The sequence below is a fragment of the Salvia miltiorrhiza genome, chromosome 1, assembly GCF_028751815.1.
Source record: "Salvia miltiorrhiza cultivar Shanhuang (shh) chromosome 1, IMPLAD_Smil_shh, whole genome shotgun sequence".
Taxonomy (NCBI): Eukaryota; Viridiplantae; Streptophyta; class Magnoliopsida; order Lamiales; family Lamiaceae; genus Salvia; species Salvia miltiorrhiza.
In genome coordinates this window covers 66,459,880-66,473,986 of record NC_080387.1, presented here as the reverse complement: position 1 = coordinate 66,473,986, position 14,107 = coordinate 66,459,880, and the positions used below count along the sequence as shown (strand labels likewise).

General features: G+C 33.3%; 2 protein-coding genes across 3 annotated transcripts; one reads left to right on the top strand and one right to left on the bottom strand.

The window, feature by feature from the left end:
* The first annotated feature begins 1,789 nt into the window (after positions 1-1,789).
* Positions 1,790-7,738, top strand: LOC131005171 (gamma-glutamyl peptidase 5-like). The gene is made up of 4 exons (XM_057931990.1): positions 1,790-2,229; positions 6,945-7,094; positions 7,172-7,339; positions 7,449-7,738. Exons 1-4 carry the CDS (start codon positions 1,792-1,794, stop codon positions 7,548-7,550), a joined length of 858 nt encoding a protein of 285 aa, XP_057787973.1. The 5' UTR covers positions 1,790-1,791; the 3' UTR covers positions 7,551-7,738.
* A 2,007-nt stretch (positions 7,739-9,745) lies between these two features.
* LOC131005170 (uncharacterized) lies at positions 9,746-12,156 on the bottom strand. Of its 2 annotated transcripts, none has more exons than XM_057931989.1 (5): positions 11,845-12,156; positions 10,951-11,007; positions 10,653-10,739; positions 10,356-10,528; positions 9,746-10,043 (listed from the first exon to the last, which is right to left on the bottom strand). In XM_057931989.1, the coding sequence occupies exons 1-5, from the start codon at positions 11,864-11,866 to the stop codon at positions 9,945-9,947; spliced, it is 438 nt and encodes a 145-aa protein (XP_057787972.1). In that variant the 5' UTR covers positions 11,867-12,156; the 3' UTR covers positions 9,746-9,944. The 2 variants fall into 2 exon arrangements, with proteins under 2 accessions (XP_057787972.1, XP_057787971.1); XM_057931988.1 differs by having other exon boundaries at positions 10,653-10,742; positions 11,845-12,037.
* Positions 12,157-14,107: the final 1,951 nt, after the last annotated feature.

Sequence of the window (14,107 nt, the reverse complement as noted above, 5' to 3'; positions counted from 1 at the left end):
TTTGGGTTGGAAGCACCATTGCCCAAGGCCTCGGCTACCCACAACCTTTTGTCCATTTTAGTAGAGATAACGTGCATTTACATGTAAAAATAATATTTTTTTAAAATAAATTTTGAAGAGTATAAATTTATATTTTATTTTATTTTATAAAGTCATCTATTACTTAAATATAATTTTTGAAAAATGTAATCTTAGAAAACATATACTTGAAAGAAAAAAAAAACATCTAAATTTAATACTATAAATAACGAAAGAGGTTATTGGCCTATAAATACTCGAATTTTTTCTATTTTCTGATTTTACACCCTAACTTTAAAATCTACTTATAAATACCTAAATTTTGTATTCTTTCTGATCTTGCACTGGGCGAATTTTTACCTCTAAATCGTTGCTGACATGACAGCCGGATTGACATCACAAACCCTAGCAACAATTTGCATGTTCTAGATTCCACATTAACAATAAACTTATCTGCTTCATTATGCATTTCAAATTTCCCTCTCAATCCGACTGTCATGTCAGTAACAATTTGAGGGTACTAAAAATTCATGTTGGATGCAAAATCATAAAGAATTCAAAGTTCAGGTATTTATATGCATATTTTAAAATTGGCAGGGTGCAAAACCAAAAAAAAAATAAAAAAAATCGAGTATTTAATTATATTTAATATTCATACTTATTTATTTAAATATATTATTTAATTTCTATGTTCGTCGTGCATAGCATGGATGGTCATACTAGTATATATTTATAATGTCGTTATATATTTTCGTGCTTATTACGAGAATAACAACTAGTTAAATTAAAACAGATGCAGTAATCTCTGCCCTAACAAGATTTGTACATTTACTTAAAAAAGACATGCTAAAAGGTTTAATGTATGCCCTTCTTTCAGATTTTTAGCATATGTAAATTCTTGCTGATATTGTCTCTCTATCTCTCTCTATATATATATAACCAAACTATTTTAGCACTGAAATCGTGCGAGATATATCTCATAAATGAAAGCGATATAAACCAAAAAGTAATTAAACCATCGTAAACAAGCACTTAAAATAATACTAGTCTACATTCATTGAACCCACAAACGTTTTATGGGACTAGTGGACTACTATCTACCCATCATTTTTATGTTGCTTCTACAATGGAATTTCAGTAATCCTTTATGGTGAACTTATGACAAGAAATCGCCAACTCTTTACATGATTAGCAATTTAGCAGATTACTATTTATCCCCAGTCTCTATAATCATCGCATTAATTAATAGATGATTAATTATTAGATTTATTTGGTAATGTATAATACTTTTCAAACAAACTAAAGGTTTTTTAGGCTAATAACTCTAGAATGAATACATGATTTGAAAGGTTTGAGTCCAGAAATACTATTTTGTAGACGGCACGAGTTTTAAGAAATGTATGGAGTGTAGTGTGAATAGTTTAAGGGTCCCACTTTTTTAGTGTATTAATTAAAGAGATGTGTGAAGTACACTTGCCAAAAAAGAAAATGAGTACTCATTTCGTGGACGGACGAAAAATGAAATATGGGTACTCATTTCGTGGACGGAGGGAGTAATTTGGAAGAATATATACAAATGATTAATTTGATTGGATTTTCGACATATTGGGTTAGTTACTAAAACAAGAGACTTTGCTGTATTGCAAATGAAGGGCAGGTAAGTAATTGGGTAAACCAAGGGTAAATATGTAATTGCATAGAAGAAGGACAAATATGGAAATAATTTCATCAATCTGTACGTCTCCTAAAGCTTCTATAAATAACTCCTACGAAATGAGTTTGGACATCAAACCCATTTGCATATTCCCCAAACCTTCGTCGTCCTCGTCCTTCTCCTCCCCGTCCCACTCCCTTTCTCTCTCTACAAACACACGCATATTATCAAATTTACAGAGAGAGAGAATGGGAGGCCAGAAATTCGCCGTCCTCCTCTGCGCCGAAGACTCCGACTACGTCAAGAAAATCTACGGCGGGTACTACGGCGTGTTCGTGAGAATGCTCAAGGAGGAAGGCGAGAGCTGGGACGTTTTCAGGGTGGCGAGGGGCGATTTCCCGGCGGACGATCAGATCGGCGATTACGACGGCTTCGTCATCACCGGAAGCTGCAATGACGCCCACGGCAACGACCTCTGGATCTGCAAGCTCCTGATTCTGCTCAACAAGCTCGACGCCATGAAGAAGAAGGTTCTCGGAATTTGCTTCGGTCATCAGGTATTTTTCTTTTGCTTTACCTTTTTTCTTTATTGAATTGATTTTTTTAGTGCAGATCGTGTTGATTTTGTTTGTTTAAATCGAGCCATTTCATTTGCGCTGCGTTGGTTGCGTTCGCATTCATCTACTTATTTATATATAACCGCTATAAATTAGGCGTATGAAAGATGAAACAACATATGCGGTAAATACATTTTGTGCATCGAAACAATATACAATTAAAAAATAGCAGTTCCAAATGGACATTTATTTCATCATTTTCGGTTTTATGTCTGGTGAGTTTGGTGTTGGCAGTTGTCTCTACATGGTTTTCCAGCGTCACACGGTTTTCTCCTTTTTGTATGTGTAAATTAAACTGTACAGAATGCGTGACACCCCCTCGGTTCAGTTTTAGACGGTTAGACAAATTAATTGTAAATTCTTTTTTATCCTTTTTGAGTTGGGATCGAACATTTTCTCTCTAGAGACTACTATGATTTTTACTCTTTTTAGAAACCATGGCTTTCTAAATTCTCATATTTTCACATGTTGCACTTTTAACTTATTAAGCTATTTCGTTCTCTATACTTGTACTAAAACTTGAGTCTATAATTTTTAATTATGTTCACTTAGTTAATTGACTTCAGTTTAAATTAAATTAGGTACTAGCTAACTCAAAAGCAAGACCACAATTGTTTTATGTAAAAAAAATGGGATTACTGTTGTTCCATAAAAAAGTATAGGAACTCAAGAAACCTTACTAAGTACTAGTACTTTTTTTCTAAGAAAAATGGCCGTTTTGTTTATCGATAAGAGATAAATTAGATTAGTGTATAAATAATCAATGGGACACGAAGCTATAAAATAAAATAAGATCTAAAGTGGAGACGTCAAAATCATAAAGAAAATTTTTAAAAATAATAAAGGGTTTGGGGGACAGAGATGACTTGGTCAGTCGGTGAAAGCAATTAGTTAATCCTGTCAAGCTCAACATATAGATATCTCATATCATGCTGAGGATTACACGTTGCACAACTGTGTTAGGAAATAGGATATTCAATCAACATTTTTGTGTCAACTACAAATTTACCGTTATGTATTGAGATATATTGATAACTTTTATTATGCGATATCTATAATCAAATGGAAGAGAGACAAATTTCACTTAACAAATATTAGTAAAATTCGAACGTCATAATTTTTATTAATAAGTTCGTCCGTGCCACTTATATACAATCCAATATGTTCTAGTGGCATCTATCTTCTCTGTATTCTTTAATAGTTCTCCTAATTTGAAATATAAAAAACAGTTGAGATTGTCAAGTTAGGAAATGCTTAGGTACATTCATCATTAGGGGTTAACCTGTCATTTTACTATCTCATGAGATATATTTAATGGATCTAGAGAGCTCAATCTATTGATAAAATAATTAACTAGTCTGATCAGTTATGTACATGGGGTGTGATTAGTGGTTTAAAAAACATTGGTGGGGGGCATAGTATATAGCAGGCCAATGACAACTATTAAGAAAGCTGTCAATAATTTTTTTTTTGTATTTAAAGAATTGTTGCTTAAGCCGAATAGATTGTTTCTTAGAATTAAAAATGGCGAAATCGTAAAGTTTCGTAGGGCCTATAATACGTGTATCTATGCATTAACAAATTTTTTAAATATGGATGTAGCTGCCGCATTGTAGAGGGACCGGTCGAAATTGAGAAAGTCAATTCCATTCACGGCTAGAATTAGCCTTATGGGATTGTAGCTGTAGTTTTTTTTTGGTAAGGCCGCACACATTTAATAAATAAGGCTTCATTTTATTTAAGGGTATGTCATTTTTTATGTGAAAGCAATGGCCACAAGGAAACAAGGAATAGCTGACTAGATACCCTTTTTTCCGTAACTCATTGAAAAGAAAAGAAAAGAAAGGAAAAGAAAAAGGATCCAAACATAGTATAGAGGTAAGTAGCCAGCTCTTTGTTGCCGAAAATGTGGGAAAAGGGTTTTGAGTCCCCCCCTCTCTCTCTCCTGTGGGGGCTCACTGCAAATTAGGCAACAATAGAAGAGTGTCATTGTGTCAATCATCACTCAATTTTGGAGAAGAGAGTATTTCAACTTTTATGATAAAATTTGTGTTTACTCTTAGTAATTCAAACTTAATATATAGGGAGGATTGGATTAACATAAAAATCACATTTATTGTGAAAAATAAGAACTAAATTTCGTAAATGCACAATAATATACTCCCTCCGTCCCACTCCAAATGTCCCCTTACTTTTGGGCACAGATATTAAGAAATGGGTATAAAGTAGATAAAGTGGATTGGTGGAAATTGTTTAAATATTAAGGATAGAGAGATAGTGTATTGCCAAAAAGGTATGGGACATTTGGAGTGGGACGGAAGGAATAATTTTCATTGTATTTTATAATAATTGTATTTGTATTTTTATACTTTTCATTAAGTTATTGAAATCATACATATATAAGAATATAAATATGAGAAATAGAATGCAAATACAACTATTATAAAATGCAACAAGAATTATATCATTGTGCATTTACGAAATTTGGTTTTCGTTTCTCACAATAACTTTAGTTTTTATTAGAGTTATAATGTTATGTTACATACTTTATGTAATCACTGGTTGCTTATCCATATTAGGGTTATCTTTTCTATTTTGTACATTTATTTATATAATATAACATAATTGGGATTATTAATTTTATAAATTATACATAAAATCAAAGTTGAATTTATTCTTTTTATTAATTATTTAAAGTTATAGGAAAAAAGTGAACACATCGCTTCATTATTTATGTTATAAAACAAAAGATATTGTTAACATCTTCCAAACTTGAGTGGTAATTACATAAAATGCTCACGTTAGGTAGATAACATTCCTCTTATTATATGTATCATCAATCATATTTATTCAAACTAACACAAGAACTCACCAGTCATATTTATTCAAATTAACACAAGAACTCGAAAAGGTAGGTAAATGTTAACAGGTTTCTTCTGGTTAACAAGAGATGAAGACTTGGGGAAAATTTTAAAATTATTGTGTGGAGTTAAATAACGTATCAGAAGACATAAATTTTTCCTTTTTATTATGTTGTAAGAGAGAATCAAAAGAGTGGGATATCACACAAAAATATCGTATTTATCCTAAAAATGAAAAACTCAAGCTGTATTAGGATTTGCCTGTACAAGTGGACGGTTGCATATATATCTCTGCGTTCTCTTTATTGTGGTCCAAGTTCATGCAGTACAGCTGGATTTGTTTGGGGCCACGCCACCTGCCTTGTTTTTACACTATGCTACCCATCAATAAAGCAACCAAGATAACAATATAACTATTTATGTTGCTATAAGAAAATTATATATAAATGTTTATGAGATTAAATTATGTTGTTCAGACTTTTTCTTAGGCACCCAAGTTATTTATTTTACTAATATATATCGCTAGGATATATTAGTCAGACATGTTAATTATATCTATAGTTTGGAATGGTTATTCCAGTTTTCCATCTTATCTTGAGAAAGATATTATATTAGAACATGCCATGATCGTTGAACGTGTGTATCTTACACATACCACAAAAACAAAACGTCACAAATTGAACTATTGACGGGAATTACTAACTACGAACTATTGACGGGAATTACTAACTACATTCATTGTTAATATTGCTACACTAGCATAGAAAGTGCATCAATTTGCATTTGCTTTAATAAATTGTTCTCTAAAACATCTCTATGCTTTGTTAAACACGTTCACCTTGAGAATTTCGTCTATTGATTACATGAAGAATATGTGTGTGTGTGTTAACAAGATTCTTTTTGAAGTATGAACAAATAGAAGAAACAGCCACGTAGATATTTAGGAATTGAACAATATTAAGTATGGTAGGTAGCTATAAACTTTTGTCTAGACAAATTAGTGGATGAGAACAATTTGTCCAGTGAGCTAAGGCCATCATGTCCACGTCCGTTCCTGCACTACTTAATGTTTTCCATGTTGGGTTAAACCTATGACCACCAACTAGTGGTCTGACAACAAATTGCTTCTTTTTTTGGACTATTTATCATTACAAGTTAGAATAATTAACACTCGTGTAAGAAGAGTAATCAAGAAAACTATAGTAAAAAAGATTAGTTGCATGTATCCATATAGAGTCGATTGACGATTGTGATGTCTTTTCAGTAGCTTTTGTAAAAGCTAAAGCTTTGAAATTCATGATATGATTATGAGAAATGAGTGTCTAGTTGATTTTGCGACATCTTCTTTTTGGGATTAGATGTAGTGCTCCTTGATGTTTATTACTTCCATTAATTAATGGTGATAAAGAAATGGTCGGTTGCGTAGAATGAACCTGTGATCCTTGTTTCTTCAATATTCATTACTTCACGGCATGTCAAATGAAAGTCGTGTAATTTTGTCAGTTATATTATATATATATATGAGTCCATCTCATTTCCTACAATGAATGTCACGTCTCTCGAAGCAGAAGATGATGTCTGAACAGGAAACAATTTGTCCATAAATGGCAATATACTAGTTATATATGGTTGTCCTTGTTGGCTGATAAGAATGTCCAATTCGACCAAGCATGCAAAATTCTTTAGTTGTGCTTTCACAGCTATTAAAAGTGATGGGAAACAGAATCCTAATTAAATGTGGAGGGGTTTGACATATGGTTTTGTGAGTGAAAAGGGTTTTTGATTTGTAATTAGATACTGGGACGAGCTCTTGGAGGAAAGATTGGAAGAGCTAGAGGAGGATGGGACATTGGCATCACACAAGTTCAACTTTATCCATCCAAGATATTCACTTCTCTCAATATGCCTACTTCACTTTCCATCATTGAATGCCATAGGGATGAGGTTTGTCTCCTTCAATTCTTTTAACTTTGTTTCTGAATCCTAATATTGATGTGTTGATTCTAACTGAAATGAGTTAGGTATGGGCGCTTCCGCCAGAGGCAGAGGTGCTAGCATGGTCGGAGAGGACCGGAGTCGAGATGTTTAGATGTGGAGATCACATTATGGGCATCCAAGGCCATCCCGAATACACAAAGGACATCCTCTTGCACCTTATTGACCGCCTTTCCAGCCGCCAACTCATCGAGGTTTGTTTAACGTTTATTTTGAGTGATATTACAATGCAGTGCTTGAAGGAATACATATCTGAGTTGATGGCTCATGAGTTTTAATTCTTGTATGATCTTATGACAATAGGAGTCCCTTGCCGAAGAGGGCAAGACAAGGTTGGAGACGAGCGAGCCAGACAGGGACGCGTGGTGGAAATTGTGCACAAGCTTTTTGAAAGGGAGATTGTGATGGGAAAAGCTTCAATAAAAATTACAAGGATGTAAATATAGAGCAGGCTATAAAATTCAGTCGTTTGGCTGTCTCTAGGGAAAATGTCAACACCGTTGAATGTTTTGATGAGTCTTGACTCTTGATTATCATGTATTGAAGTTGTACGCTGTCAACTTTCACTAATTTAGAATTTCTTTCATGACCAATATTTGACTCACTCTTTCTCCACCACCAAATGTTTAAGAAATAAACCGGTGGAGAATCCAAGGGCCACTTTCAAAAATTGGGAAACATTTAGTTGACTCTCTGTTAAATATTTGTATTATCCGCCAACAAACTGTTGCCACCTTCTCCGCGTGCGTGTTGTTCAACGGTTTGGTGCCACAGGCACAGGCCTCATAATATATACTCCCTCGGTCCATTTCAAATGTCTCATTTTCTATTTTGGTGGTTATCCCACTCCAAATGTCTCATTTTCTTTTTTAGCAATACACTTTCTCTCTATATTTAATATTTAAACAATTTCCACCAACCCATTTTATCTACTTTATACACATTTCTTAATCTCCGTGCTCAAAAGAAAGGAGACATTTGGAGCGGAATGGATGGAGTATTATCTAGAGATATGCTAATAACAAGAATTAGAAGTTTTGTATTTTTTGCTTGAAATGAAAAATGCAAGTTGTTAGCTGGTAGCGTTCTTTATTAATCATCTTCTTTTATTATGTAAGATGCCAACTTGTGGGTTGTGGCAGCTACCACGTGAAAGTTAATACAAATCTGTGGATATTTTAAAGTAAAATAGTGCATAGTATATATACAATGGTTCTTAATGTCAACCTTTGTCTACGTGATAATAGACAACGGTCATTTTCAACTTCATTCAATAAAAATTTCACAATTGTTTTAGGCAGAGGCGGACGCAAGGAAAATAGTGAAGAAGTTGCACATTTTTCGACAATTTCATGCGTCTATTAACTTTAATTCTAAAGAAGTTGAAAAAAGAAAAAAAATGGTTCAACGTCCCCTTAAATTCGCCACTAGTTTCAGATGGAAATATTGTACTATCTTTTTTTGATATCCAATACTACTTTCAATCATCTTAAAAACTTGTTCATTTTAAAAGAAATGAGTACAACTACTGAACCAATCTTGTAAATGGCATTTATTCACACATATTAAGTATTAAAAAAAACACTCAATTGAAAAGGATTGTATCAAATATAGCGAGTTCACTTCAGTCTCTGTATTCAAATATTAAATGACTGCTTTTATTCATATTACTAACTTCTTAGATAACAACAAAATCAAAGAAAAACCAAATGAACATCATCAATCATTTAGACCTGGATATGAACTCTTTTAGACATCCACAGTTGATAAATGCAAGTGTCTCTCATTCTATTCAGATTATTGTAATTATGAATGGTAATTGTTGGTGTGGCGAAATTTTTAGATACATGCGTCAATCTTTTAAGTTTTATTTTTGTGTAAATGCAAACAATTGGTACCATATGGGATATTTATTTTTTATTTGTGACTTGGAGGAAGAGGAACAATGAAAGGAAAGGGAACAATGAAATTTGAATACTAGACCTCACTATTAGCATTCCTTGTAGCAAATATTAACCATGCTTCCTTATGTATACATTAAATTTTCTTTTATACATATACTAATGCTTATTTTATGTTAGTACTTTTATATGTCACACTACTATTTTTTATGACAACCGCATACAAAAATCTAGAGCAAAGATCAATTTTAGTTAACACATGACGAAAAGAGAACGTTTCATCCTCTCCTTATCAATTGAAACGTGAAGATTGCAACTGCGGAATCGGCAGCGACTATAAAAATTATAAATCATGTTCCATTAATAATACTCGGCACTTTGTTCTCATAAACAATGGAATGAATATCAACAACAAGAGCGTCGAATTAATAATACTGCCGAAAGTCCAAATACATTTCGTTCAAATCCAATCAACAGACACAATAGCTAACTAATTTCCAATAATTTAAATTGGAAGTTCAAGTAAATTACATAAATCTTTGACAATTAAAAAAGAAAAAACAAAAAACGAAGATATGATTAAATATTGTTGTTGATCAATATTATAAAATCTAGTAATATAGACCTCAATATGTTCATCTACTCAACTATACATTCCTCACAACTCATTCATAAGCTGTAAACAAGAAGCAGCAGGTGTAATGCAGATGAGAAATCCATTTTGAGCAAGTAATGCAGCATGTAACAAAAACATCTACTTGTTTTCACATGTCCTTAGTCACACAGCAAACAGCAACAAGAACATAAGAGGTAGCAACCAACAGTCCTTACATCACCAGCTTATATGCCAACAAGAACATCTAATTTTAGGAACATTTCGAAATCAATCTCCATCTATTTAGGAACTCATCATAGAGCCCGAGTTTCTGCGGCAATCAGCCAACATATCCATATAGAACTGGCACTTGCTGATGTCACTTCCGGAGCTATTCAAGCACTGCACGAAAATGTTTCCTCTCAATAATAAGGATTAGGCAGAGCATGACACCATAAATCATGCAAAGTACTCTGTGATCATGTTACAAAATATGATCACATTATAACACTTTTCTACTCTTTTAATATCAATGACTAGCACTATGACAGCAAACACCAGAGTGGAACATCAATACGCGCTTAACAGAAGACAACTTATATGCCAATAAACTTCTTTTAAGATTCACATACATTGGACCTCAAGAGGATATGCGACAATATCCGGTCGAGGTTTCAAAAAAAGAACAAATGGTAAGTAAAAAGTTATACTTACATCCTGGAAAGCCTTGGTTTGCACATTGCAAGCATCAGATCCCCCCGTGTTGGATGCAGTAGGTGTAGGTGCAATAGCTTCAGAGACGACTGCCTCATGTTGAATTGTCCGTGGACCCATAACAGCATCTACTGCCCTGTGTGCCACAGCACTTCCAGTACCAAAAGCCGCACCTATATATAGAAGAAACGAGGGGAAATTTGTGAGCAGAAAAAAACGAAAATGCAATCGAATCTCTTTCTGAAGGTATGATAACGAAACATCATATATTACACTTTTCAGCTAGTGTCCACATACCTTGAGCTATGGTTGAACCAATGCCTCCACCAAGCATAGATCCACCAGAACTACTGTGAACAGGAGCTGGAGGAGGAGCTTGACGAACTGCTTAAGGAATAGAAAAGAATAGAAGATAAGCTGGGATACTATGTTTACACTAGACGTTGAAATACAATGTGTACTCAATCAGCAGAAAGAGAATAGGAAGACGAAGATTCGAAGAACCCATAAACCAGAATATAATAATTTAAAAAAAAAAAAAAAAAAATCGGGTTCTCCTCATGGACATATATGTTATAGATGCATAATGAGGCACCTGGCTGAGGTGGGTTACGTGGTGTAGCTGCACGAGGAGCTGGGCGGGCAGATCTTCCTGTCAATTCATCAATTCATAATCAGCATCGAATCGGATATATACTTATCATTATAATTTATAAGTAGCCAGACAACATTATAATGCACCAATCTCACTGTATAACCTTAAACTTTGAAAATATATGCCATACGATAGATGGCAGCATGCAGCAAAAATAACAACGGGGGCCTTAAAGTACAAAAAGCTCAGCAATGGGCATGCAATCAGATCTATGCCTTTACATACTAGAGAGGATATTAACCAAAGACACAAGAATGGCATAAGAGATCAAATCTTGCAAGAGAAATAGGAGCAACAAATGCTTAAGAAATTTTAAATTTTATTGGCATTCCGTGTCGACTAAGATCAAGGCAAATGAAAACATACATATAAAGCAGTTATAAACAATTCAATTCAACTATACAAAGTCGAGCAGTTAGCTTCATAAGGAAAAGAAGTCGTATGCAAACCAGCAGCTCCTTGCAATCAAAGCTCAAATAAAAGCTTAACAAAAACATATACTATCAAATTCACCACCAATATATCCTACTAGAAAATAGACCAAAGTTTTGTAACATATTCCCACCGGTGACCATTTCCTGGGAAGAGACCGCATAGAAAATGCCAATAGCAGCAAAAAAAAATATTAGATAGAAACAAAAACAGGAACATCAAATCCTATTCCTAGCAAGTAAAATCATAATCGCGCAAATATTGCAAAACCAAGACAGAAGGAGCAAAGAACAAACAACCATACAACAAAGTATCAGAAGAAGACTCTTGCTAATCAATAACAGATCAAAAAATTTAGCTGCTAACGAAATAAAAATGAAGCTCAAAAACAAGAAACCTCACCACCGGAGCTACGGCGAGGCATTTTACTTATGTTTTGTTGAAGTCGACGAAGAATTAGAAATTGTGGTGTCTTGGAGCTAACAACAGAACCCCCACCGCTATATATACGGGAGACGGAGTCGGAGAGATCGTCTGTATCCGAGTTTTCCTGAACCCGGAACGTGCCGAAATATCATTGGTTGAAAGAAAATGAGGACCAATCGGCTATGAGAGGTCGAGAGGGTTACGATGGGGATGCGGTGATGCGGAATTCGAGATGGGATCATGTGGTCTCTAGATGGTTCTGTTTTCTTGAGGGAGAGGTCATCTATATAACCGGTCAACTTAGTAACCAACTATGGTCCAAATATTACAATAACGGAAAATGTGTGATTTATTTTATTTTATTTTTAATTTTAACCACGAAAAATGTGTAAATCAACTACATCTATTACATTTATAGTAGTTGCAGATATTTTTTAAGAGATGCGTCTGTAATTTTTTTTTTCAAAAACATGGATATATAAATAATTTGAAATTAATTTATGTAGTCGAAATAAATTCGATTTCGTCGTCTAGAATATATATACACTTATTTATCTTCAATCTAATTAAAAATTTATTTGACTACTCTTTATTGTCTCAAATATGTATACTCGCTAACACGAATCTCTTTGAATTTATAAAAAGGAAACTTATAGAAAAAATACCACCTTTTAAAAGTGATTGTTTTTTAATTCATTTTTAAAAATAACTCTTTTGTATATCAAAATGAATTAAAAGATTAAAATACCATTTACGGTCCCCCACCACTTTAATTTTTGCGCAACATTACATGTGCCCACGATTATGATCACGATCGTACCCACGATCATGATAATGGACACGATGGTGGACACGACCGTGCCCATTGTGCCCACGACCATCATCGTGCCCACGATGGTGGACACGATTGTGCCCATCGTGTCTACGATCGTGGGCACGTGTCATGTTGCGCGGAAATTAAAGTGGTGAGGACCGTAAAGGGTATTTTAGTTTTTTAATTCATTTTGATATAAAAAAGAGTTGTTTTTAAAGAGGGGCTAAAAAATATAGTATTATTTTTAAAAGGTGGTATTTAAAATATTGAACCCCAACATTAATAATAAACTAAAATTTTCCTCCGTGAAAATAGGCTAAATAGTCATAATTACTATTTTCGAAAAGTTGTTTTTATATATTATTGATGAAACAAAAAAGTCTCACAAGTAATAATCGGATAATATAAATGGAAGTTAGACCTGACTTTCCTTAAAATCATCGGAAAACAGAGAGTTAGATCAGAGAACTTGCGGAACATTTCATTTTTTTTTTTGTTATTTCATTCTGCCATTTACAAGGAAGATACAAGGTATTTATAGAGATTACTCCCTCTGTCCCACTCAAATGTCCCATTTTTTATTTTGGGTTGTCTCACTCCAAATGTCTCATTTCCTTTTTTGGCAATACACTCTATCTTTATACTTAATATTTAAACAATTTCTACCAACCCACTTTATCTACTTTATATCCACTTTATACACATTTCTTAATCTTCGTGCCCGAAAGAAATGATACATTTGGAGCGGGACGGAGGGAGTATAAGATTAGGAGCAATTTAAACCTTTTGAGTCCTCACATATTCTACATGTACAAAAGCCAATAACTATCATTATTTAAAGTTCATCTTTTACTAACTAACTCGCAGCTTTTCGGTTGAAGGGTACAGATCTCGCCTGCACAGGTACAGACCTTTTGGCTTCCTCGGCTTGGTTAGGTAATTGGAGTAGGATCTTCCTTCTATCTGCGCAGGTAGACATTAATCCAATAATAATAATAATAATAAATAAATAAATGTTAGATAAAATGATGTCCAGCGTTGATGAGTATTTGGTTCCTCATCAATTACTATATAAATATGGATAGCCTTTTAATAGTTATATATGAATATTCTATTTATTTATGAAAAGATTGAATTTGGTATTTGCCAAAAGTATATATTTATTATTATTTTCATAAAATCAACCAATTATAAGATCATATATAAATATACAATATAATATTGAATTAACTTCAATTACAACTACCTATAATTATAATTTCTTTGTAGCATATATATATAAATATATATTAATTTTAAATATATATTATTCTTAAGTACCAAGTGTTAAATTTGTTGTAAATTTATCGATCTTTAAATTCATAAACTTTGTTTTCTTATAATATATTTATATAAAAGTATTTAAATTTATAGTTAATGGTCGTC

Bases quoted from the DNA above. Each gene is read 5' to 3' on its own strand.
- LOC131005171 (XM_057931990.1), top strand. From the start codon at position 1,792: ATGAGTTTGGACATCAAACCCATTTGCATATTCCCCAAACCTTCGTCG. The intron at 7,095-7,171 runs GTTTGTCTCCTT...GAAATGAGTTAG, and splicing joins TTGAATGCCATAGGGATGAG to GTATGGGCGCTTCCGCCAGA. The intron at 7,340-7,448 runs GTTTGTTTAACG...TTATGACAATAG, and splicing joins CCAGCCGCCAACTCATCGAG to GAGTCCCTTGCCGAAGAGGG.
- LOC131005170 (XM_057931988.1), bottom strand. From the start codon at position 11,866: ATGCCTCGCCGTAGCTCCGGTG. The intron at 10,743-10,950 runs GTGCCTCATTAT...CTATTCCTTAAG, and splicing joins ACGTAACCCACCTCAGCCAG to CAGTTCGTCAAGCTCCTCCT. The intron at 10,529-10,652 runs GTATGTGGACAC...TTCTATATATAG, and splicing joins TGGTTCAACCATAGCTCAAG to GTGCGGCTTTTGGTACTGGA.